At 51.5% G+C, this 24,267-nt stretch overlaps 9 protein-coding genes across 9 annotated transcripts; 4 read left to right on the top strand and 5 right to left on the bottom strand.

The window, feature by feature from the left end:
- Positions 1-516: 516 nt before the first annotated feature.
- On the top strand, positions 517-1,857 carry A1O5_05112 (formamidopyrimidine-DNA glycosylase; the record flags this gene model as incomplete). Its single annotated transcript, XM_007745715.1, has 1 exon — positions 517-1,857. One exon carries the CDS (start codon positions 517-519, stop codon positions 1,855-1,857), a length of 1,341 nt encoding a protein of 446 aa, XP_007743905.1.
- A 709-nt stretch (positions 1,858-2,566) lies between these two features.
- A1O5_05111 (ferredoxin hydrogenase) lies at positions 2,567-4,387 on the bottom strand (the record flags this gene model as incomplete). Its single annotated transcript, XM_007745714.1, has 1 exon — positions 2,567-4,387. The coding sequence occupies one exon, from the start codon at positions 4,385-4,387 to the stop codon at positions 2,567-2,569; it is 1,821 nt and encodes a 606-aa protein (XP_007743904.1).
- Positions 4,388-4,870: 483 nt separating this feature from the next.
- Positions 4,871-6,493, top strand: A1O5_05110 (uncharacterized protein; the record flags this gene model as incomplete). Its single annotated transcript, XM_007745713.1, has 1 exon — positions 4,871-6,493. One exon carries the CDS (start codon positions 4,871-4,873, stop codon positions 6,491-6,493), a length of 1,623 nt encoding a protein of 540 aa, XP_007743903.1.
- A 207-nt stretch (positions 6,494-6,700) lies between these two features.
- On the bottom strand, positions 6,701-7,882 carry A1O5_05109 (uncharacterized protein; the record flags this gene model as incomplete). The annotated part of the gene is made up of 2 exons (XM_007745712.1): positions 6,701-7,782; positions 7,819-7,882. 2 exons carry the CDS (start codon positions 7,880-7,882, stop codon positions 6,701-6,703), a joined length of 1,146 nt encoding a protein of 381 aa, XP_007743902.1.
- A 402-nt stretch (positions 7,883-8,284) lies between these two features.
- Positions 8,285-8,924, bottom strand: A1O5_05108 (ubiquitin-conjugating enzyme E2; the record flags this gene model as incomplete). The annotated part of the gene is made up of 5 exons (XM_007745711.1): positions 8,285-8,345; positions 8,394-8,473; positions 8,527-8,652; positions 8,716-8,795; positions 8,852-8,924. 5 exons carry the CDS (start codon positions 8,922-8,924, stop codon positions 8,285-8,287), a joined length of 420 nt encoding a protein of 139 aa, XP_007743901.1.
- Positions 8,925-10,956: 2,032 nt separating this feature from the next.
- On the bottom strand, positions 10,957-11,727 carry A1O5_05107 (uncharacterized protein; the record flags this gene model as incomplete). Its single annotated transcript, XM_007745710.1, has 1 exon — positions 10,957-11,727. The coding sequence occupies one exon, from the start codon at positions 11,725-11,727 to the stop codon at positions 10,957-10,959; it is 771 nt and encodes a 256-aa protein (XP_007743900.1).
- Positions 11,728-14,650: 2,923 nt separating this feature from the next.
- A1O5_05106 (uncharacterized protein) lies at positions 14,651-19,915 on the top strand (the record flags this gene model as incomplete). Its single annotated transcript, XM_007745709.1, has 1 exon — positions 14,651-19,915. The coding sequence occupies one exon, from the start codon at positions 14,651-14,653 to the stop codon at positions 19,913-19,915; it is 5,265 nt and encodes a 1,754-aa protein (XP_007743899.1).
- A 564-nt stretch (positions 19,916-20,479) lies between these two features.
- On the bottom strand, positions 20,480-21,985 carry A1O5_05105 (uncharacterized protein; the record flags this gene model as incomplete). The annotated part of the gene is made up of 4 exons (XM_007745708.1): positions 20,480-20,613; positions 20,915-21,182; positions 21,231-21,703; positions 21,766-21,985. 4 exons carry the CDS (start codon positions 21,983-21,985, stop codon positions 20,480-20,482), a joined length of 1,095 nt encoding a protein of 364 aa, XP_007743898.1.
- Positions 21,986-23,526: 1,541 nt separating this feature from the next.
- On the top strand, positions 23,527-24,162 carry A1O5_05104 (shikimate kinase; the record flags this gene model as incomplete). Its single annotated transcript, XM_007745707.1, has 2 exons — positions 23,527-23,652; positions 23,704-24,162. The coding sequence occupies 2 exons, from the start codon at positions 23,527-23,529 to the stop codon at positions 24,160-24,162; spliced, it is 585 nt and encodes a 194-aa protein (XP_007743897.1).
- Positions 24,163-24,267: the final 105 nt, after the last annotated feature.

The raw sequence follows: 24,267 nt of genomic DNA, 5'->3' as shown, positions 1-24,267 counted from the left end.
TCGACCACAGCCTATGATTCAATCAAGAACCAATGCTGTACCCAGGTATTGTGCATGAGATTAATGTTGGCCACAAGGAGGTTGCTCAAATTGCGCTATATATCAGACAGTCAGAGCAACATGCGGAGACGACGAGGCTGTAGTGTCTGCCTTTGCACATTATGTCATCGACGCCTCGTCGAAACCACTAAACGCGTCTGATCTTCGCCTCGTAATTGATACGCGTTCTGACCTCAGCCCTGCTCAGCCTTCAACAATCGCCCTGCCTACCTAGTGCTGCCGCGATACTAGGTACACAGCTTGAGTTTCAATCTGCGCTCGGCTATTGAACTCAAGACTGTTTTGACCTGTTGTCTCGTTCTCTTATATATTTGGATTCGTTTAGACAACAGATTTAGTGGATTGGATTGGCCAATCCAAAAGCAACACGGGAGAAGGCATCATTCCCTCGTCTACTCGATCTTTCCAGGACGAGCTCTTCTGCTAGAAACACCCCACGAAGGCGAGTTTTTCAGCATGCCTGAAATCGCCGAAGTCGCGCGCATAGTACATTACATTCGAAAACTGCTTGTTGGTAAAACCATCGCGAAGGTCACCGCCACAGATGATTCAAGCGTCTACGGCAAGGTTGGCACCTCAGCCGCCGAATTCGAGAAACACATGGCTGGCAAAAAGATTGTCGATGCTGGCCAACAAGGCAAATACTTCTGGATGATCATGTCAAGTGCACCTCACCCAGTAATGCATTTCGGCATGTCGGGATGGTTGAAATTCAAATCTGAGCACACCTACTACTACCAGCCGCAAGAGGGCAAGAAGGACGAGACTTGGCCTCCAAAATTCATGAAGTTTATGCTGAAGATGAAGTCAGAAGATGGAGAAGAGGCGATTGAGGCAGCTTTTGTCGATATGAGAAGGTTCGGCCGAATCAGGCTGGTTGACTGTCCTGCTGCTGAGATCCGACAACATTCACCGCTGGTCGAGAACGGACCGGACCCAGTTATCGACAAGAACATCGTCACCGTCAAGTGGCTCAAAGAGAAGTGTAAGAGCAAGAAAGTGCCCATCAAAGCCATGCTGCTGGATCAAGCCAACATCAGTGGTATCGGCAACTGGGTAGGGGACGAGATCATGTACAATGCAAAGATCCATCCTGAGCAATACGCAAATACCTTGAACGATGAACAGATCGAACAGCTACACAAGTCGATCCATTACATCTGCAGCACCTCGGTGGAGCTGCTGGCCGATTCTGAGAAGTTCCCAGATGACTGGCTGTTCAGGCATCGATGGGGGAAGGGCAAGAAGGGTGCCTCAAATACTTTACCAAATGGGGAAAAGATTGCATTTCTGACCGTGGGCGGACGGACTAGTGCTGTTGTGCCTTCGGTTCAGAAGAAGACTGGGCCTGTTGCGAAGGAGATGAGCGAGGCTGAGGTCCCAGATGGTGAGGAGGAAGATCCACCAAAAAATACCAAGGGTAAGAAACGCAAGGCCGCGAAAGAGGACGAAGACGAAGACGAGAAACCCCAAGAGTCGAAAGGAAAGAAGCGCAAGTCTGCTGTCAAAGAGGAGGACGAGGATGAGGACGAAGAAGAAGTGATGCCGAAGAAAACAACTGCTAGGGGCAAGAAGATGCAAACCGGAGAGGAGGCGAAGCCCATGGTCAACGGAGATGCTAAGCCAATATCAAAGACCAAGAAGCCTGGCAATGAGCCACCGAAGAAAGTGGAAGAGAAGTCACTTAAAGCAGGGAAGACTCCTGCGGCTCAGGGGAAAGCAGGGAAGTCTTCATCACTGGAGCTGGCATCAAATGACACGGGCAGGAGACGATCGGGTCGATTAAGCAAGTCCTGAACTTCTTGCAGCATGGCGAGTTTTCCAGCTCCATGTGTGTGTGTGTGTGTGTGTGTGTGTTGACTGAGTGATTGCCTGACTGGCTTATTGCTTCTTAACCTTTGTGTCGTTTAACCCATCATTCTTAGGGTCCCATTTCATATAGTCCCAATAGAAGAAAGTATTGTATCTTCACAATGACATACTAATTGTCGAAAGAATCTGAAATCTTGAGTATTGTTTTTTTAACTTGAGAGTACTTCGCACCTATTTGAGCAGAACATCCCTTGGGAGGGAAGATGCCGACCAAGGAGGAAATCGATAGCATAACTACCTAAGGGGAAAGAGAGAGGAAAATTCGAAGACCACATTTAAATAATGACAGAGTCAACGTTTAATGATAGGTGCAAAGGAGAGGTTGAGGAATGGACTACGGACATATAACGTTGCCTGAGTTGTAGAAGATCGAACCCTATATGAGCGCCCACAGTGAAATCGAAATAAAATGTATAGATCATTCCTACGCCGCGTCATGTACAAACATCTATACCCTGGGCTCCAGCAGCCGGGTTATTAAATTCGAATCTACCTCATCAAGTCCCCTTGTCTCATCGCCTATGCATTGGCAACAGCCCCGCGCATTGTTGGCATATGTCGCCAATCCCGTCGCTCCTATTCCCTCATAACATAAAGCACGTCTAGTTCGTCGCCATCTCTAAATAGGCCATTTTCACCATCCACCGCCGCTTAATCCAGCAATGCTTGCAATGCGCTCCGTATCGCTCTTCTTGCTGGCGGGCTTGTTCTTGCCAACGTCGCTGTCGACCTCCCGGAAAGTCGTATAAGCGAGCTTTGACACCGGTATGTTCACGAGGTTAGACCAATAGTACAGAAAGTCGTGAACTTCGTTGACATTGATTCCGCTGATGACCGTCTGCTCGGACGTCTCGTACCCGTTCAGATGGCCATTGCCGTTCGTCATAGGCACATCGTCCCCATCTTCCTCCCTCGTCTCAGTGTCCTCCGACGAATCAGCCGAGTAATAAGCCTCGTCCACGAGCCTCAACCAATCTTTCTGACTTTGCGGGCCATTCGCACTGTTGACCACATCTTCGCTCCTCGTCTGGGGCAATATTTCTACAACATCGTCAATCTTAATTTGTCCACCTCCGTTCGTACAACCTCCGGGACAAGCCATGACTTCCACATAAGCGTAGTCACTTGCGCTTCCACTTCCAGTGGCAGGGGTCATGCGTCTCGCGGCGCCAGGTAACTTGCTCTGCCTGGCGGGTTTCAATTTCCTAACAAGATTCTGAATATTTCGGAAACCATAATACCGAGCACACTTCATAAGACTTTGGCCAGAGGGAGCAACGAGGGAATATTCAACAACGTCGGCGTTACGGCCGCGCTGAACAGAGATGGTGGAGCCTTGGTGACGGGCTTGTTCTGTCAAGAGAAGGTGGTAAAGGTAGCCACCTGAAGAGCCGGCGATTGCATTTTGTTCTTCGGTCTGCCATCGTCGGTGTCTGGGAAAGAGGAAGTGAGAGATGCGAGGGTCCGGAAACGGGGTGCGTTCGGAGGATGAGAGTGGCCGGAGTGGAAGGCCAGAGAGCTGAATACCGCGCGCTGAAGCGAGGGACAGAAGTTCGCGGGAGGTGATCACACAGTCGACATCGCGTACGGGAAGTGAGGATTTGTTTGTAGAATCCGAGGGTCGCCACCAGCGATCTGTTAATTCTTCTCTGCTGGCTTCGAGTTTCTTGTCGAAGCAGGGCATTATTGCCAGATGCCATATCTGCGAGGGATGGATGTTCAACGTCTTGCTCAGTGCTGTCTTCAACAGTGTCCCTGATAACGCCTGTGGAGACTTCAGTGCCGAGAGATGCGGAAGGACATGAGGATGTGTCTTCTCTGCGTAACAAATCCAACCCGGACAAGCAGAAGTCAAGATTGGCTTTGGTTTCGACCTTTTGGCCACTGAATCCTCCACCTCTTCAGCCCCTAGTACCAGACACGCTTCCCGTGCCTGATTGGTGTCCACCACATAAATAAATCGGTTATTGTGCAGGCCACCTATCCGCAAGCCTTGCGATCCGCTGAGAAACTGTTCAATCATAAATCCGGCTCTTCGCTCAGAAATGCCATATGTCGCAGCCAGACTAGCCCGAACCTGCGGACTCACACTGGCTACGAAGAGTTTTGCGTTTGGCGGCGGGGATGTGTGCCCATTAGCAAGGCCGTTTTGCTTGTTGAGGAGATACCGCACATCGAGTGGTGGATAAGAATCAAGCGTATTCATAACTTCGGTATGCGACTGTAATGAAACGAGAACAGCCTCCGCAGAAGTAACACAGCCGGAGCAGGCGAGGCAATCGGTAAGGGATATCGAGGCCGGGGCCGGGTTTTGGGTCTGGACTTTATCTTCGGTGGTTACTTCGTAGGGATTGACATCATCGCCCTGTTTCGGGAGCGTCTCAACGGGTTTTATGCAGGCGACGCCAGGCGAGATGAAGTCGTTCAGATCGTCTGCGGAGAGGATGGCGCTCATGGCTGCCAGTGAGTGACGACCACGCCAGGGGTAAAGGACTGGCTTTAGGAGTAGGCGATTGCTCTCGGTGGTCGGGCAATTTCAGAAGAGGGAAGCCTATGGCGTCAGCGAGGATTTGAGAACAATGTCAAAATTCCTATCTTGATCGTTTGACGGTGGAAGAATTATTAATGGGTGCGAGGTCCGATCGTCGGCCTCGACAATTTACCCAGCGAGCCAATACGGTAACGGAAGTCCAAGTTCTAGAACTGACATATGTGGGTGGATGACTAAGACGTTAGGTAAACGAAATTCTCCAGATGTAGCCGGCTTCGCTGGGTGTGGCCGGGGAGCCGGGACGAGCGCAGGTTGCGCAGCCTTCCTTGCTTCCCGATGGTGTTGTGCACGCGACCATCCAAACGACACCAAACCATGCGATTACTATGACACTTCATGCTCAACAATCAAGCAGAAGGAAAACCAGAAGAGGTGGAACTTCGAGAAATGCCCCCTGCACACGATGATGCCTCTCCAGATGCCCCCCTCATCGCAGACCGAAGACACGACGACAGTCACGCTTCTCCGACCACGACCATTCGATCCTTCGCAAATACCTTCATATGGGCTTTGACGGTCTCTGCTTGCGTATCAGGACTACTATTCGGCTATGATACAGGTGTCATCAGCAGTACCTTAGTCTCGATTGGTACCGACTTGTCCTCTCGCCATTTGACCACCCTGGACAAGGGTCTCATAACCTCATGTACCAGTCTCTTCGCTCTTGTTGCAAGTCCCATCGCCGGCGTCCTGGCGGATAACGTCGGCAGGAAAAACATCATCTTGTTCGCAGACGTTCTTTTCACACTGGGCGCATTATGGCAGGCCCTTACAACTTCTGTTTGGGGGATGATACTTGGCCGAAGTATTGTAGGACTGGCCATCGGGGGTGCCAGCCTAATCGTGCCTCTGTATATCTCTGAACTAGCACCCAGTCACCTAAGAGGAAGACTCGTCACGGTGTCTCTTCTCTTCATTACTGGCGGTCAGGTCATTGCCTACCTGATCGGATGGGCCTTTTCCACCATGAGGGGTGGATGGAGGTGGATGGTCGGCTTGGGGTGTGCTCCCGCTATCGCACAGCTTGTCATGTTAGCATTCATGCCCGAGACGCCCCGTTATCTGGCCAAAGTGCAAAGGGAAACGGAAGCTCGAGCAGTCTTGAAGAGAGTCTATCACGGAATGACAGACAATACCACCAGCCTTGTCAATGAGACCATTCACGCCATCAAAAAAGAGCTGCTTGACCAAGAAGAGGCGCACGTCCAGCTTCGTCACTCAGCACAGCCCACATCCAGCTTCCTGATCTCCCCGACCCTTCAATCTCTTCTCCTCCACCCTCCGCATGCTCGAGCGCTAACAATCACATGTACATTACAAGCCCTTCAGCAACTTTGCGGATTCAACAGCCTCATGTACTTCTCGGCTACCATTTTCCAACTATTGGGCTTTCAGTCGCCCACCTTGACATCACTCAGTGTTGCAGGGACAAATTTCTTGTTCACCGTTGCGGCGTTCCATCTGATAGACCGGCTGGGGCGGAGGCGGATTTTGTTGCTCACTATTCCGGTCATGGTCCTGGCCCTTCTCCTGTGCGCCGGAGCATTCACCTTCGTTCCTTTACACTCGGACGATAACATAGAAACAACCGTGGTTAGTTCCTCCGGAAACTCAATCCCCCATCTCCCCGCCATAGCCATCCTCATCGCCATGCTCCTCTATGTCTCAACCTACGCCATGGGGCTCGGCCCTGTTCCCTGGCAACAATCCGAGCTCTTCCCCCTCTCCGTCCGCTCACTGGGCTCCTCCCTGGCGACCGCGACGAACTGGCTCTGCAACACTGTCGTCGGCCTGACGTTTCTGCCCATGATGGATTTTCTGGGGGCGCAGTGGACGTTCGTAACCTACGCGGGCATCTGTGCTCTGGGGTGGGTGGCAGTTTGGTGGATTTACCCAGAGACAATGGGGTTGAGGTTAGAGGAGGTAGGGGAGTTGCTGAAGAATGGATGGGGGGTTGAGGAGAGTTTGAAACGGTTAGAGAGGTCTAGGGGGGATCTTTCATGTGACTAGTCGGTGTCTACAAGTGGGATATTCCTCATTCTTTCGGGTTTGGGTACTAGAAATAGAATAATAGCGAGCATGCATTCAGAAATGGGTCTAGCACTGAAATCAAGCATACCCAGGTCCTTTCATTATCCATGGGTGTACCTATTGCTCAAGTCACATTCAGGTTGAGCAAAGGATTTTGATTCGACCTTTGTTCTTCACGGAAAAGCCCTATATAAATCCAGAAGACACGCTGCTGACAGGCCCATCGCGCTCTGCGGTTCCGAAAATGCTTGTCGCCTGCTTCCTCGCCATTCTCCTGGCGTGCTTCTTCTCTCTCCTCTCTCTTTCCTTCAACTCCCTCTCCTTCAAAACAACCTGCCAATATTTGTCCCCTAACTCCGCGTACTGACGTCCGCGCGCCTGCACGGCTTGTTCGAGTTGTCGATCGACCTGGCGAAGAGCTAATGTCCATGAGACTCTCGTGGCGCGGGGAACGAAGCGGGATGGTGGCTGGTTGTTGTTCTTCTCGTTTCCGATGCTGTATCGCTTGGGATTGACGAAATGCATATTGATCACCGACGACGTTTCTTCGCCTCCTTTCTCCGCCTGTTCTCCCCACCGCCCTACCTGACCATTCCCGTTCGCGGCCTCATCTGACTCAGTGATGCCCTGCTCTCGTGCAAGGATTATATCCCACTCGTCTTCCCATTCACCATGCTGAATCTTTTCTGAGATATCCTGATGCTGTGCCCACTTGCGAACCCCCCAGAGGATCTTGTTCTTTAATACTCTATTCATCAATACCGGAGTAGGGCCTGGATATTTCAGAAGTGGGACCCCCTGAGCCAAGATCAGATTGGGCACTTTTCTGATACCTGACTTCAGTTCAGATATCGGCCTAGGGTGCTGAAAGATCCGTGGGCTCTCGGGAGTGGAAATGTGGTTTGCCTTGCTGGCCACGCGGCGCAGGTTCTCTAGATGGGCATGCCGGCGGGGTGGAGGCGGTTTCCACCGTGAGGCTAACTCGGCGCGGTATGCGGATATTGATTCGGCTTGTAGAGTTACCTGCTCGAGAGTCTGGCTGAGCTTGTGTAAAGCATCGCCCGATTTAGTGGTGCATTCGCGCAGGAGCGATAGGGAGCCATGGCCTGCCTTGATCCCATTGGCGATTTGTGAAGGGGAAAGCAGTTTGCGGTCTCGATGAAAGCGGAAGCGGATCAAGGATTGAAGAGTTTTAGTGACGGCGGGGCTTTCAATCGCGGCGCCGACTCGCGTGCTCTCACGGAGCAAAGATTTGTATAATGCAAGACCTACAACATCGCGTTAGCAAACTTCGGATATAACACAGATGTCAGACTTGCATGCTAGTCGATGAAGCCCCGATTTGTGCGGAGCAAGAATACGTGGCATCCGCACATCTCAGGATGGATTGATTGAGCACGGAAGGGTTTCTGAAGCGAACAACTAAAATGCAACAAGCCAGCGAGCCAGCCTTGCAAGAAACCAGCGAGCCCGGCAAGTCACGGCCAGGCAGGTATGCCGAAGGCGAGGCTGAAGCTGGATGAAACTCGATGGCCCACGTTGATTTCTTGCTCATGCAATCATACATACAAGCATCCAGAGGAAAGATTCAGACACAAGGCATATGTGGTTGCTGCTGGCTGTCTGCCGCATTGCTATCACCTCACCCCTGCAGCTGGAATGGTCCTATGAACAATATCCGACGCCAAGTATGCATTCGTAAAAGCTCGTGATTCATTGCCGTACCTTTAGAAACCCAACTCCATGCAGGAATGCTCGCAGTTGCATCTCTTAGAAAGTGGTGCCTTCTTGAGGTTGCGGAAGTTTCTTGTGTTGGGGCAGAGCCATGTATCTGCAGACATCAGTCACCCGTCTCCTGAAAGGAGGAATTCCAGCATACCTTCTCAGCTCGATCAGGATTGTCTCCATCGTGTAGTCTCGTTTCCAATTCGCCAAGCAAGGCAGCTTTGATGGATCAACCTTACCCCCAGGCGTCAGGTTTTGCCGGGATCGTTCTTGGATGTTATCCTCACCTTCCCAGTCTTTTGATCGACACAAGGCAGATTCACCCTGGACACGAACTGAATCGTAGGAGGAAGATCAGGATATTGGTCGCCGCAGTGGATGTTGACGCTGTAAATGCGATTCTCGTGGACGCTCTGGATTACAAAGAGTCAGCCGAATCGACCGCCTCAACCGAAATGGCCTCGAAGGGGACATACATGAGGAGGCCCCAGGATCGTCCCATTCCAGTTGGTCATCATCAAGTCGTCGCTGTCAGCCAGCCCATACGAACATGCCTCTATAAGAGTGTTAATGCCGCCGTTGCTCGAGTACCAGACGCAGACAATCACATACCTGCACCGAGGCCTTTCTCGCCCTTCTCCAACTCCTCTAGCAGCCGGAAATTCCGCGGCACTTTGGCACCCATATTGAGATGGCAATTGCGTGCGATCAGCGATGTGTTAGAATGAGAGTTCCTGTTTGTCGGGTTACGATGGTGGCGGGGAAAGATGAATCCCTGAGAGATTGGGAGGGGTGAATGGAGAAACTTGAAAGGCGGGCAACGGCAACACGCCGCAGCCTCGTCACGCTTGATGCTCAGCCTTGGCATCAAAAGGTACGAAACTCAGCTGAGATCTCAGCCGCGCCCTAGCTTACTTCACTTGACTGACGATATGGCACATTTCAGAAGAAACTATCCACACACACGTAGCCTGTGGGAGAGGGTTGTCAAAGTGCACACAATGTACGGAGCACCTAGGTACGCCGCTTATGGCCTCTTCGGTGGCCTTGAATTTCCCGCGGTCATGTTGTGCTTCCACAAGACAACGTCAGGCTGCAATGAATCGCCTGGGAAGCTGCTCAAAGTGCGTATCTGGACGCGAAACTACCTCTTGTTTTCCAGTTGCCCTCGAGGATCATCTTCGGTGATGACAGTACATACTGAATCTGCTACGTGCGGACTGTAATGCTTCATCAAGCCCTGTTGAGGGTGTCGACGAAGGGATCTCCGAAGCCACGACCTTCAGATGTCAAATGCAGGCCGCTCGGTCCGGTGGAGGATCTCAAAAAACATTTGATTTGAAGTCCGCCGTCACTTTCACCAAGGAAGCCATATTGTCTTTGAGTTTGCGAACAAGCAAAAGCTGTGTTGACGGGTGAGTCTGTCCAATGCGTGCAAGCAGATGCAGACGTCACCATGGCCGGATCATGTCATTGTGGTTGGTAGAGTCGGTGTGCCTGTCAATAGCTGTTGTCGCTTTTATTGCCAATGTCCTCACTCTGAAAGTGCATGCAACTCGCCCTCTGCCATGATGGCCACATCTGATGTCGATTAATGCCTTGATCGCAGTATTTATAGCGAAAGATGTTCTGCTTGTTCGTGTCGCCGAAGGTGAGTTTTCCTACTATGGTTTGTCATCCTTGTGCTGATAAACTCCAAAGGGTGGCCAGATTGAAATGGCTGTGGTTTTCTGAACCTCGTAAGCTCGAGGATCTCGATAAGTTTGATTCTGCAGGTCGCGGCACCCTGGGGCTCTTTTCCCTCTGACATTGCTGCTGCTGGCCAGGATGTTCTTAGTGGTCCAGGTCTGGCGAGGCTCGGTGGAGAATGTCTGGAGATCAGTATCCAAATCCTGGTCGGGGAGAAGGAAGTTGCTGGTCCCTAGGACAATCGGGAGGAAGAAGAGAGCCGATTGAAGGCACGTCTTAACTGTGCAAACCAGGGCTTTGAGATCGCCGCCGTGGCACAGCGCAAGAGGAATAGGTTACAGAAGGATCTGGGAGCTGGATCAGTTTTCATCCTTTGTGGTGGTGTTGTCTGCAACATAGTTGAAAACTTCTACTTTAATTTTGGGAGATGGGAGTAGCTTGCATTGCGTAGATCCATTAAACGATTAAGCTGGCCTCTTTTGCTGTACCAAGGCTGCCTTGAGCTCACACCAGCGAGCTCTGAACTAAGTCTCTTCGCTCTCCAATCATAGCGGGACACATGCCGCATGTGTAATTCGGATACGGCAGATAATGAGCCTGGTTCGCCAAAACCCTCGCGGGGGCGCAGAGCCTTCAGGGCACTGGGGGCGAGGGGGGTTATGTATGTACAACCATGTATGGCTGGATGTACTAGCATTGGACCTAGTGTACGATTTTACGTATGACAACCACCTTGGTTAAGCGTTAAAACAAAAAGAACCGTGGCAAGGTCGGTTCATCTGTCGGGAGTCATGTGCTCCGTGCAGTGTGCAAGTTCCAGCACCTATCTTGGACGGATGCTAGGTCGGCGTTGGCCTAAACCTCAATCTTCTATCTATCAACCATTGTCGTCCTAACTTGATGTCACTGCGGCCTCCGACTTGGTGATATATGCAAGGCTGTCAGTGATGCCATCTCAACGTTTCCCTGGAAGACCTGTCCATAAAATTTCCAAAAGCTCTCAGCTGACTGCCAGCTCGCTCACTCTCTCAGGCCACTTGATATTCGACCTTGCGATCGGGCCTGTGACGGCTGGATTTTCTCTGCCTCAGGCGTAGATCGATCCAGATGAGTCCTTCCACAAGCACAGAGACGCAGAGCAGCACAATCGCAAAGATCTCGTACCACTTCAACTCCTTCCTTTTGGACCGAAACAGGATCGGCGACTGTCTCGACTCCGAAGCTGCGTCTGTGGAGCCATAGAAGATACCGGTGTCGGCGCCCTTCTCGGCCAATGCGGCACTGACACCACACCGGTCCATTAGCCAGTTCTTGACAGCCGTCCTTTCGCTCTCCTTGTGGCAGTTGGGCTGGCAGTCAAACAGACTGCCGTGGATACAGAAGAAGTTGCGACCCTCGGTGACACAGCCATAGTAGACGAGCTTTTCGCGCAGACAACTGTGCGCGCAGTCTGGCAGACCGTCGTAAGAAAGGTCGTCAGACTCCGGTCCACATTCGCTCACGAACCAGTCCTCGGTGGCCATCCACTCCCACCAAGTGCACGACCATGCACAGTAGAGCGGATCCTTGAGCGCGCAGTAGCAGCTTCGATCGTACAGCTGAGTCGACGGTTCTGTAGGCTTGCATGCATCTGTAGGTGCGCTGCCTAGGGGATCGGAATCGCAACTTGCCAATAGACAAGATGGTATCTTGGAAACATCAATCGGTTGGGACAACCGTTGAGCGCCTGCATTTGTTGGATCGGTGAGGATGTGCAAAAGCATCAAAAGCGTGTATAGTTTCAAGCTTCTGGTAGCCATTTGTCAAATATTTCCGCCAGAACAGTGGGTATGGGGCAAAGGTGTGAGGAATTCTGTGAGAAAACATGTATAACAACCGAGTATAACATTCAGGAGCCCGAGGGTTGAAGTAAATGCCAGGATTCGTACAGTGAGGCTGAAAATGCACGTCCTCCCTCTCTCATATCCCACCTCCTCCCATCCCCGGCATGATCCGGCCTGGAAAAGGAGAACGGACGAATAAAGGATTGCCAGCAACGCACCGAAAACGGTCGCCTGCAGTGCTTCTGGTTATATTGGTGTCCTCGTAACCGAAGCTCTCTCCTAAAGAAGGCCTGTGCGCTTCATCTAGTCCCTTTAAGCGTATAGAAGGGGTGTCTGATCGGTCGATGATGCGGACGAGACGTTGGTTTGGGCGAGGCCGTCTTTCTGCTTCTCCAATCCTGAGGCATAGCGGCCATGCTTAATACAACACCGGGTTTCTCATCTCTCTTGTCGGGAAGCAATGTCGAGCAACTTAGTCAATGGTGTCTCGCAGGCGGCCTGATTCAGCCTCACCACTGACAAGCACCACACTCTATAAAGTGTGTCAACACAGCGCGTGAGTCAGATAGATGCTTGAGCCTTGAAAGAATTTTATCTGCATCTGACGTGCCACGTAGGAGCTCAGGATCAGGATGGCTTTCGCAAACGGCGCGGCTCTCTCTGCTCTGCGGACACCTCTACCGACATGGCAAACCGCGGGGGCAGGGATGCTGCTCATCTTGGGTCTCATGATAGCTTCGGCCTCTGCCTACGACAGCAACATTTGTTGCATGAAGGCTGCACGATTGCCTCAGATACGAATACCACTCGACGAGTACCCTTGGAACGTGTGCAGCCTGAACGGTACCGAAACTTACCCTGAAGGGAAAACATTCCCCTCGATAAATGTCACCATGGGATGGTGCAAAGCACATTGCCCTGGCAGTCAGCAGAGCGACTTAGACCAGTGGCTGCAGCCGCTGACAAGTTGGGTTGTGCCTTACATAGGCCTTCTCTTGCTGTGCCCCTTTGGCGACATCAAACCACCCACCAAGCCGCCCGCAGACCGAACTTCAACAAAGCCCACCAAAGTCTGGAGACGCTTTTGGCAATCAGTTCGAAAATATACTCAGGAGTGGATCAATTTGCTAGGCGACCCAGGAAGTGATCTTTGGTGCTTTTTCAGAAATCTGGTCTGATGCAACAATGTTGCGTGAAATCAACCCACAAAGGGGGATCTGGCCCACGAAGCGGCGTCGGGAGTCGGAAATAGTGCCTTCAAACGACCTTCTCTGGCTGAAACTCTTAAGATGGGTGGTCGTCCTGGCTGGTGACACCGAATTCAATCGATGCCAACCTCAAGAAGGCAAAGAACAGATGGGTCAAAAATAAAGAGACCAAAAAGATATCCACATGACGACTTTTGAACTCACCCTTCCCTCGTGTCGCTGTTAGATGAAGGTGCGGATGACAGCCCAGAAGTTCAAGTAATGGTGGAGACTGCGATCAGGACTCACATCGGAGCCCGCACTGACTTCTTTAAGGCTGTCTTCTTGCCAACGATTCTTTTCCTTGCAGTGACAGCATCCGTCTTCTATGATGCTTATACCAAGCTGGGCGACAATGACACTGCTGTTGGGTTAGCTTTCGGGATTTGGTACTCGTAGCTGGTGATTCTCTCGGTGGCTGCCGATTGCTTTTCCAGCAGTGTGAACGCCGGCTTTACAAAGACCACCCTAGGCCAATATATTCAGCTGTCCGAGCGAAGTGTCCCGCTCCGCGAGCGGTATTTCAACAGCATAAGGTGGAATGAATGGCTAGGGCGCATAGAGGACGAGTGGGACAATGCATTAGCCAGTTTAACCTCAAGGGACGTCCTGTTGCTCAAGCTCAAAGCCGAACACGAGCGCAAATCATCACGAGGCCACCACCGACCCAAAATGTCACCCTCCGGTTTGTTCCAACTGCTCGTTGGCCATCTCTTCGCGTGGTTGTATGTCGCGAAACCTGCATTTGTTCCGACGGATCTTTCTTTAGCATAGCTGTCCCCGATACTGACCTTTTGTAATCGACAGAACACTCCTACTGTCGGCCTAGACTGCCGATCATTTAATTTCCTCCTTTATGGAATCATTGCGTTGGTAGTTCCCACGCTGCACATCGCCTACCAGTGGGCGGGTCATAACCCAGGAAATAAATACCTGAAAGAGGGACTTAAGATGACTTATTGGCTGCTCGTCTGTGTCAATGCAGCTGTTCTCATTATTGGCACGATTCTGCAACTGTCCGGTGTTTACAGAAGCTGCCGCTGCCAGCTCCTCTTCGCCTCAGATTCTGACCTGATCGAAGTAAACCGCAATACCAGCCTGGCGGTTGACAATGCAAAGACGTACCGGTTGCCAGTGGGATATGTTGCATTCGGATTCGTTTGGGTGGTTTGCGGCTTGGTGACAGCGGCCAGGTCGTATATCGCCCTTCATCTCGTCGGGGTTGAAGGGCAGGATTGAGCTCGGGGGCCCATGAACAGGCATTAATTAATGAAGTTAGAGGCGGATGAGAGATTGTCGATATTTTATCCAAAGAGATGAAACCTTCCTTGAGCTCGCCTGTGACGCACCGAGCACCTCACGCATCCCATGCCACTTTTAAATTTCCCACGAGGCTGCCGGACTCGCATAGGGCGGCATCGCTCCCATCCCAATCCGGGAGTTCTTGGCAGCATTCTAGCCGTCGAGCCGTTACTCCGCTGAAAGGCCACTCTTTCTCTTTCAGCACCAGACAGTACACGGTCCCCTGCTCTATGTGTAGCCATTGAACTCTCTCCAACTTGCGATTCGGCTTTCCCTAGCAAAAGCCACAGATCGCAACTTGTCGTTGCTTGTTCTCGACCAATTCCTGTCCATGATGAGGCAAGGCAGGGATGACACATGCATTTCTCCAGTCTGAGTTGGCGAGCCTCATCTCAGACTCGAAACGAAGATACAATGATGTGCGCGCGGCTGCCGAGCAATCGCTCGCCGATCTCAAAACAATCTCGCTGACATCCGAGACTCAGCTAGCGGGCGACCTGTACCGCCGACCACAATTCATTGAACCCTTTATTCTCGCTTGCAAATCCAGAAACACTAAATTAGCAACCACCGGAACTGCCTGTATCCAGAGATTGACAGCAAGTAATGCGCTTGCTCGGACAAGGCTGCCCGACGTTCTAGACGCTTTTCGTGATGGAGTGGCCGCAAGCTATGAGCCTCAACTCAAAATTCTACAGACTCTGCCCTCTCTGCTGCAGCTTTATGCCTATGACATACATGGAGAGCTCCTCGCCACAGTTTTGGAACTATGTGCGACTCTTCAATCCAGTCGCACCGCAGTTGTGAGCAATACAGCGGCAGCAACCTTCCAACAGTTGGTCTCGACAGTTTTCGAAAAGGCTGTGGAGAGTGAAAAAGCCAGGTCGTTGCGTGAACGCGATGACCAAGATGTCTCAGATGGAGATCAACGAGGTACCGCTTTGGATGATGCAACCCGGCTTTTCGATGACTTTTGTCTACTGCTCGACCACCAAAGACCCCAATACCTAAAAGTAGAAAGCCTCGCTCCTGGGTTTTTGCTCGAAACTTTGCAATCGATCCTGTCAGCTTACGAATCTCTTCTTACAGCTGAGACACTCCGCGATCAGACGTGGCCAGAGAACCTCATGCACGGTCTTTCGCGTGTCTTGACCAGGAGAGATGCTTTTGGCATGACATCGCGTGCACTGTCGATTCTACTCTTGCTCTTCCAAGCTCGCGCTGAGGACTTACGAGATCAACTGGCGAGGATGACCCCTCTACTTATAGGCGCATTGGAGAAGGATGGCAACCCACCATGGAAACGGGCACTTTTCTTGGAATTCTTCCGGACCCTCTGCTCTGACTTCGGGATATTCCGGGAGATCTTCCGCCTGTTTGACATGGGAAAAGATTCAGTCAACTTAGTAGGCCAACTGATGTCTGCGCTAGTCCGCATTGCAGCAGAAGATCCGTCGTTAATCGGGCTCGGGCGTCAGTCCACCGTCCCTGTCCAACGTGTAACCGACCCAAAGAGTGAAGAGGCTGCGTCAATTGAAGCGCAAGGCCTTGGTGGTGCTATTACCTCCGTCACTTCGAATGATGCAAGTACTACTGGTATAAGCACTCACTGGAGTGTGGTGGCTGTTCGACTCATGGATCAACCCGAAAAGAACACTCCCCCTACGATCCCAAGTACTTACATATACACTCTAGTCCTGGACTCTATCTCATCCTTATGTGACGGTTTGTCGAAGTTCATTATGCCACTGAGCGTCCCCAGTCGAGCCTCACAACGAGAATCTTCAGAGATGGGGCGCAGAGACAGTTCTGCCACGGATCGAACAGACGATGAAATAGCACGGAGATCCATTCGGCCAATATCCTCCTCTCAGAAGTACCAACGACTAATAAATCCCCTTACCTTGGAGAACCATCGACTCTTTCCCCAGATTCGAACCTCTGCAGAACTTATTGAGGCCTGCTGGCCGGCTGCGCTTGCCACATGCTCAACATTCCTCAATGCGGCACTGGACTCTGAATTTTACCATACCTTGATCCGATCAGTCCAGAAGCTAGCTCAAGTTTCCGGTGTGATGGAGCTCTCCACACCGAGAGATGCATTGCTCACGACCTTGGCAAAAGCCTCCATCCCGTCTAATGCGATCAATTTCATAGCTGCCTCTCAAAACATAAAGTCGACTCGGACCGCAAGTGCGGAGCATGGGATTCTCAACGACATGCTAAAATCTCCAACCGAACCGCTCCCAACACCAACTTTTCAGGTCAGCAGCTCGCCTCTAAACGTCAGGCATCTACTTTGCCTTCGAGCTTTGTTGAACCTCGGGATTGCTCTTGGGCCGACCCTGGAGGAAGATGCCTGGTTCATCCTCATCGAAACCATGCAGACGGTCGAGGCTTTGATCGCAATGCCGAGCGCAATGACAGCCAATGCACAATCTGGAAGCCCGAGAATCGGTGTCTCCGGTACTGATAGTCAGACCACTCTTTCGACCGAAATAGGCGCTGTGCAGGCCGCAACAAAGAGAATGCTGGAGAGCACACGAAGTTTCAGCGCGGAGTCGTTTGCCGTGATTGTACAGGCCTTATTCCGCCTGCTCGGGCAGACCAATGGGGGAAGCAATTCTCAGCCATCGGAGCAAGGACTCGCCTCCCCTCCCTCTCCTACTCGACTAGGAGCTCCGAGGCCGGCACATCATGTTTCACGGAGTGTATCTGGCATGTGGACAAAGTCGAAAACGCTTGATCTCGAGATCGGGTTCGTTCTTAACAAGCTCGGCGACTTGTCCCGCATCAATATATATCGGTTCGCATCTTCTACAGAACTGTCTTGTTCCTGGCATCTAATTGCGGGTCGTTTGCTGCGCCTCTCCCAGGATATCAGTGTCGCTGGCAACCATCGGATACAATCAGCCAGCATACTAGACTTGATCTCCATGGAGACAGTGAAGTTGCTGGATGATGCGCGTTTCGAAGCGGGAGAGGCGGACACCATTAGATCCCGCTGTTTGCGATCCCTCTTGCAACAATTAGAGTCTTTTGACGAGACTCCAAGTCGGAGGTATGATGGCGTCGAGCTGGAAATCCATAAGAGGCTTCTCGATGCTCTGGAAAGTATGCTCAGCCACAGCGGAGAATCGTTAAATAACTGCTGGCCGATCGCACTGGAAATTCTCTCCATGTCGTTCGCAAAAAGAGGACAGGGACAGCCACAGCTCGCCGACGAATCAATGGAACAAGCCGACAATATCACACAAACAGCCCAAATACTAAGGGTTGCCTTCAGATCTATACAATTAACCACGTCAGACTTTCTTGGTGTACTTGATCTTACTTCACTCGCAAAACTGGCCCAACTTCTCCGTCAATTTGGCTCTCAGCATTATGATTTGAACGTGGCGCTAACAAGCACAACTGTTCTGTGGAGTCTCGCGTCTCAGGCCTTATCAAGAATTGAGACAATCGACATCACTGCGATGCCCACTCTGGAGGGCCGAGTAGAAGAAGTCGCTTCGAAATCGGAATCTTCATCCGGCACAATCTGGAGTCTCATTCTGCTACAACTGATCGAGCTGTGTAAAGATGAGCGCGCGGATGTTCGAAATGCAGCTATCAAGGTCCTCTTGAAAATGCTTGATGCCTCGAGCGAGGCTCTAAGCTCAAATACATGGGCAGTCACTCTCCAAGCCGGCCCTTTGGACACTGTTCGATTTTGCATTTGCCAGTATGATACAGACAAGAGTGACCAGAACGAATGGATGGCATCAGCGGCTCAGTTGACGGAGGGCATCATTCAAATTATATCTCAAAATCTGCCAGTGATCGCCATACATGATGAGTTCAAAAATACATGGCTGCGCATTATGAGCGTTTTGAAGGCTCTGTTAAGCACGACCTCTCTGGCTGCCTTTTCGTTAGCTTTCTCGAATCTATCGAAACTTCTTTCCGCGCTCTCAGTCTTAGGGAATGTTGAGGAAGATCTAATCGTGCTTCCAATGCAGTTATGGGCAGACTATCACCCCGCTAAACTTAGACGAGACTCTCAATCTAATCGTCTATCTGGTGAAGAATTACCGAATCAACAAGCCTTCACTTCGCATGCCAATGTCTTTGTTGAGGCATACAAGACTAGACCTGCTGCAGTATCGAATTATATGCGAGGTCATGCTTCAATATTGATGGGTTCTATTGAGCAAGGGATTCTGTTATGTGTACATCCGCCTTACACAAGTGATGTAAAAGCTTTGGCACTAGAACAAAAGGAGGCCCTTCAATGCGTGGCGATACTGAAGACTCTCTTGTGTGACCAAGTGTCGCAATATTCCCAATTCCTCCTCCGGCTGCTGAGTCTCACTCTAAATATCGAGGACGGAAGAGTTGGGGCCCAACAGAAGAAATCTGCGATATCAAAATCTGCGCAGAAGCCAACATTCATCGCCTTTGCATTCGCGTGTCTGGAAAATTTCCGGAATTCAGTTCTAGAGCATGCAAACGATGAGAATTTCATCCACATCCTAGCCGTGCAAATGGCATGTCAAGTACTTTCCGCCATCATCAACACGAAATACACAAAAATCCCAACAAACAGTCAAGCACCGCTATGGAGAAATGCCACCGTCACTGCAGTCGTCATGCTTGAAGCTTTGCAGAAGCATGTGAGTCGCAGAAGGTTGCGGCCAGCGGATTCCTCTCACTTTGATGGTCTGGGACTAGACATCATCTCCATCGCGGTCAGTATGCTGAACCCTGGTAGCCTGTCCAATCCACCCGGTCCGGATCACAGTGAAGAGACAACCATGGACGATGAAACTTTCGATATCGAACACTTTCGACTACTACACAAAGCTGTAGTCTCCATTTTCCAAACTTCACAAGAAATTGGAGAAGATGCCTGTAAGGGATACCCGATTATCCTATTCAAGGCTTCACTGCTCGCGAAACCTTGGTTCTACGACATTCCACATGACCTGAATGATGAGCCGTTGAAGGGTTTGCTACAGGCAAGACCCGGCAGTGTCCACCGCCCTGTCTTTGCCGTGAGACGGAGGATTTGTTACGCGGCGTTGGATGCGCTCTTTGGGCTCGTCTCGCAGCAGAAATGTTCGCAACTGAGCGGGGACCAAAGAGATCAGAGGGGCTCGAGCTGTAAGTTAGCATGCGCGGCAGCCCCTTATCTCGTACTGCGCGTAACGCATTCCTTGAAGACGTTTCTAGCGGACCAGCGGTTGAGAGGTCTTACTCCGCCACCCGAGCCACAGCAAGTCGAATTGCAGGTCGTACTGTCCAAGTTCGTTGAGTTGAGGAGCGATGGCCATGCGATTGCCAAAATGACGCAAGCACTCGAGGGGAGTCTTACACAGAAGGGACCTTCCAGCGGATTGCTCGTTGCTATGCGGAGATTAGAGGTGGACGCGATAGATGACGGCAAATCCCACCTTCGCGTCCTCTACAGCATGATGCTGCGCGTCCAGAAGTTCTGGCAAGGACTGCCAAGACTAAAAGGGCTTGGAGCACGGGCGTGGCAAGATGATGAGCCTGGTAAGGCAATCGAGGCGGCCCTTGAACGGTGGAGGAGAGCCGTCGGCGAAGAATGGGGATTTACGGGATTTGACTAGGAAGATGGAAGGCCATCGAAGGAACGGGGAGCAGGGCACGGGAATCCGAGTGTGTCTCTAGTCACGAATAACCGAAATCTTGTCGAAGGAAAGGACCAATGTTCGAAAGCGACAGAGGTCATGTTAAAAATCGAAAGGTTGATTGGCACGAGGAATGGTGTATTTGATAGATTTGTGCTTTGATACTGGGAGCGCGGTTGCCCTTGATTGAATAGTACAATGCGCACGAGTTTCGCGGGGGGGAGACACGCCACGAAGACGGTCGACTGAATCAATAGCCATCAAGAGTATCTGAGCCCATCTCGGGGCAATTCCGGGTGTCCCGGAGAGACAAATCCCCGTCACGCAGACTCGCTTTGACACGAGGTCCAATCGTGGAATTCTGCCACTCTTGACAGGCCCGATAGCCTTCCAAAAACAAATCGACGGGCAAAATTGCCCAGTCTGAGTCGCGGCGTGTGCACCGTAACCTTAGTTCTCAGCCGCGACCGAGTTTCATTTCCAGGAAACTTTTCCGGTAAGGGTCCCGCCAACGGAAAAAGGCTTGGGAAAAGGTCCCCTCAATTAGGCAGGTGTCGGCGGAGTATGGATGGGCAGCTTGCCGCCGGCGCCGGGCTGGTCTGTTGCTAGTGGGGGAAGCAATTCGGGCGCCTGTCGGTACAGAACTATTTCTGATTGCTTGAAGTAGCGGCGGGCGTCTATTTGCAAGATGTCAGTTAGCCAAAGACGGGATCGCGCTCCTCTGTATCCAAGGGTTTGGAGAAGGTAGCCTCGATAGTTATTTCAAGGCACCTCGAAAAAGGCGCCGGACACCAGGCCTAGTGTGGGGAGAGTGCTGAGGGATGACACATGCCGGTGTCGGCGTTTGAATAGGGCCTCGAGTGGGGGCGGCCGAAATAGGGGTCTTTGTACGAGCAAGGCTGGCACATAGTCCCCGGTCTCTGAACCAAATCCAGCCTGGGGCGGCCAGTGCAAGGTGGGCAGAGTATAGAAACGTACCTTCGTCAATCAATACCAGACTGAGGTAGTACCTGGTCGAATATTTCTTGTTCACCTCTCGGAAGGTGGGTGTCAGGTCGAATCCTCCTAGGAAGAGCCGGATAGGGATTGTTTCACCTAGACTCGCATCAGCATTTGATTCTCCTTCTCGCTTGTATTTTAAATTCCAGGAATCTTCGATGTCTCCAGTGCACATTAAAACTTCGTCCCGCCGTGCAATGGAGCGACTGGCGCAAATCATACCTCGTGACGGTGAACCATCCATAATCTGAAAAAAACGTGAGCGGCCAGAACATTCAGAGCTATAAGAACGTACCTCAAACCGCACTAGCGTTTCGCTCTCATTGTACTGGTTGGGGGCGACACCAGTCGTTTCCCTTCGGATAATGGACAACTCCATATGTTTGATCTTCAATCTGACCAGCAAGAAATAGATTCTTCCAACGATGACGTCCTTGAGGTGGTATTTGCTCTTGGAGTATTCAAATTCGATGTGCAGACAGTCTTCAATCCCGACATCCATCTTGATAGAGCTGTTTGTCTCCGGGGGTATCCGGTATGAGTAGACCCAGATGTCCTTCTCCCGAATGACGTCGGCCATCCTTCTTGAGACTGTGACGCGGACGAAGTACCGTAACTTGACGTTAATGCCATTGTATGACTCGTACTGCTTTTCGACGTTCTTGAAGTTGAAGGGAAAGGTCTGGGGGTGTTGCAGTTCTCCCGGCGCAGCAAGTTCTTGTCCTAATGACAAGAATTCGTAATGGTTTCCTCGGTCAAAGAACATTTCTAGATGAGCTCGAGTCAGATCGCGGGTGTGAACAACCCAACTGCCGCTTGTTGTGGCGTACCTATCAGTCCGATGAATTGGACCTTGATGCCAGTGTGTTCCAGTCTCTTCCCGTCCTTTGGTCTTATCGTGACTGCGCCTTTCACGGATTCGCCATCAAGATATAAGGGAGCCTTTTCCCGCCTATTCTTGTCAAGCTTGACATCGACTGTTTGCCGCTCATCGGCATCTTCGAGGACAATGTCGATATCGACAGGTGTCGAGAAGAAGAACGCGGACATGGTCTGGAAGGGTGGGAGATGGAAGGGATGCTGTAGTCGTAGAGATCTAGCGTATGAAAGTGGAGAGGAGGATGTTGTCTGTGTGTAAGGAAGATGCAACAGAGATGTTGTCGCATTTAAAGGATGAGATGCAGTACATTACTTCGTATAGATGGTGCAGCTTACAGCCACTACAGCTTGCCTCAGCTGCCCCGGATCAGTGCCAAGCCCTGCGCAGGCTTAAGCGACGACCACCTGACATCGTTTTTTACTTGGGGGGGATAAACCTCTCCAAGCCTCTCTCACAACTCAACGCCATAATCTGCCCACGCCATCGAGAAGCTCGCGCGGCAGAAAGAAAGACATGAAGCATGCCACGGGATGCTGATACACACATCTATCGGATTGCGCGACGATGATGCAGCACCACTCGAACTACCCCAACAAGCCCCGGGTCGACTTCACCATACCCGCCTCATTTCTTTCACCTGACATCAACGGTGTGGAGGCCTCCAGACCTCGATGAGTCCTGCATCATGTGCAAGGCAATGCAAGGCTGTGACACCAGGACAAGACACGACAAGACAGACTGGTGCTGACGAAGACGCTGTACTCAACCAAGAGAAGAAGCCGGGAACGATTGAGCAGCCGCTACGGAGTCATCCTCTATTCCACCAGCGACCAGATGTCTCCTGGAGGCTATCACCTTTTCTTTGAGCGGGCTCGCAATCTTCACCTCGTTCTGCTTTCCTTGTCGGCGACGGCTACTGCTGAGGCTGATGGTTCAATTGCCGAACACACTTGGATTCCTTCCGCGTTCCCCGCAGACCGACCGCACATTCTCCAAACTCTCTCTCGCTCTCTCCTTCACTCCTTGGTCGCTGGCCTGCGAAGATTTTGATCGATACGAGGACTTGCGCCTCTCGGGCTCGATTCCACCTATTCCACTTCCTGCCCAACCCACAGACAGGCATCTCGGTACCGCTGCTCAAGACCATAGCCGATTTGCTTCTGGCACACGAGGATCTCCATGACTTTATCCGGCAGGGTGGCCGACTCTAGGTGTGAGTGTTTGGGTGTGGGGTAAGACCGGGCAACTGTCACCCTGGATTCAATCCAGCTCTGTCCGACGTTCATGGTGCTTGCCGCGTCGAGTCTGCATTCCTTTCCTTTCCAGCATTTCAGCATTGACCGCCACTCAAAACAGCAATTCTGGTGGTCCTGACGGCAATTCTCACCCCTCCCTCCTTATGAGTTGCGTCTTTATATCTCACTCCTTCTCCCTCCCAGTAAGTGATCGGTCCCTTTCCTTTTCCTTCCTTATACTTTAGCACTACCTTTTACCCCCCCACGCACTTCTCCTTTCGTTCATTGCTTCTTGTCTGCTCGCATGCTTCCCCGGCTCCAAGCGCCGCCGCTCGTGTTCGCTTCAATCGTGACATCACCCGTTTGCTAGCCTAACATCCACCGCCATGCTGTCGACAGAACGAACTACCAGGCCTCATCCTTTTCGGCACCCTCACCGACCTATTTCCTCGAACTACGGGGCCTCCGCACGAGCCATGCAGAACGGAGTCGACCACCTAGAACACATCTGGATCATCACGGGCCCCGCAGGATGTGGAAAGACTACTGTCGCCCAGCACCTCGCTGCCGAGATGTCGCTACCCTATATCGAGGGTGATGATGTATGTTGCGCTACCCTTGATACCTGTATTTTCTGGCTAATGCAGGCACAGTACCATCCCATGGCCAACAAGCAAAAAATGGCCTCTGGAACTCCCCTTACCGACGCCGACCGGTGGGATTGGCTGATCACCCTCCGTGAAGAGGCCATCAAGAAACTCCAAACCTCCAACTCCGTCATTGTCACATGTTCGGCTCTCAAACGGAAATACCGCGACGTCATCCGGGTCGCCAATTACGAACACCCTTCGGTCCAAGTCCATTTCATTTATCTCAAGGTCGACGAAGCAACGTTGCAAGCCAGGGTGGCTGCCCGAGTCGGCCACTATATGAAAGAAGAAATGGTGCACAGCCAGATGGCGACGCTGGAGGAGCCAGAGGAAGACCTTGAATGGGATGTCATGCAGGTCGATGTGAGGGAAGACAAAGAATTGGTCAAGCAACATGCGGCAGAACTGGTGCAGCGCAAGCTGAACGAGTATGAAGAGTTGGGAGCGCAGCAACAAGGCTAATGACGGCGTCTTTGGCGCAGGGAGGAACTTTGGGTGTCTTATAGTATTGGAAGGATTTTACTACGAAGAGAAAATGATTTGAGCATTAGCGCGGGGCGTTTAGTA

This window comes from Cladophialophora psammophila (assembly GCF_000585535.1).
Source record: "Cladophialophora psammophila CBS 110553 chromosome Unknown aczJe-supercont1.7, whole genome shotgun sequence".
NCBI classification, from domain to species: Eukaryota; Fungi; Ascomycota; class Eurotiomycetes; order Chaetothyriales; family Herpotrichiellaceae; genus Cladophialophora; species Cladophialophora psammophila.
The sequence above is the reverse complement of the archived record's forward strand: the minus strand, read 5'-3'. Positions and strand labels throughout refer to the sequence as shown.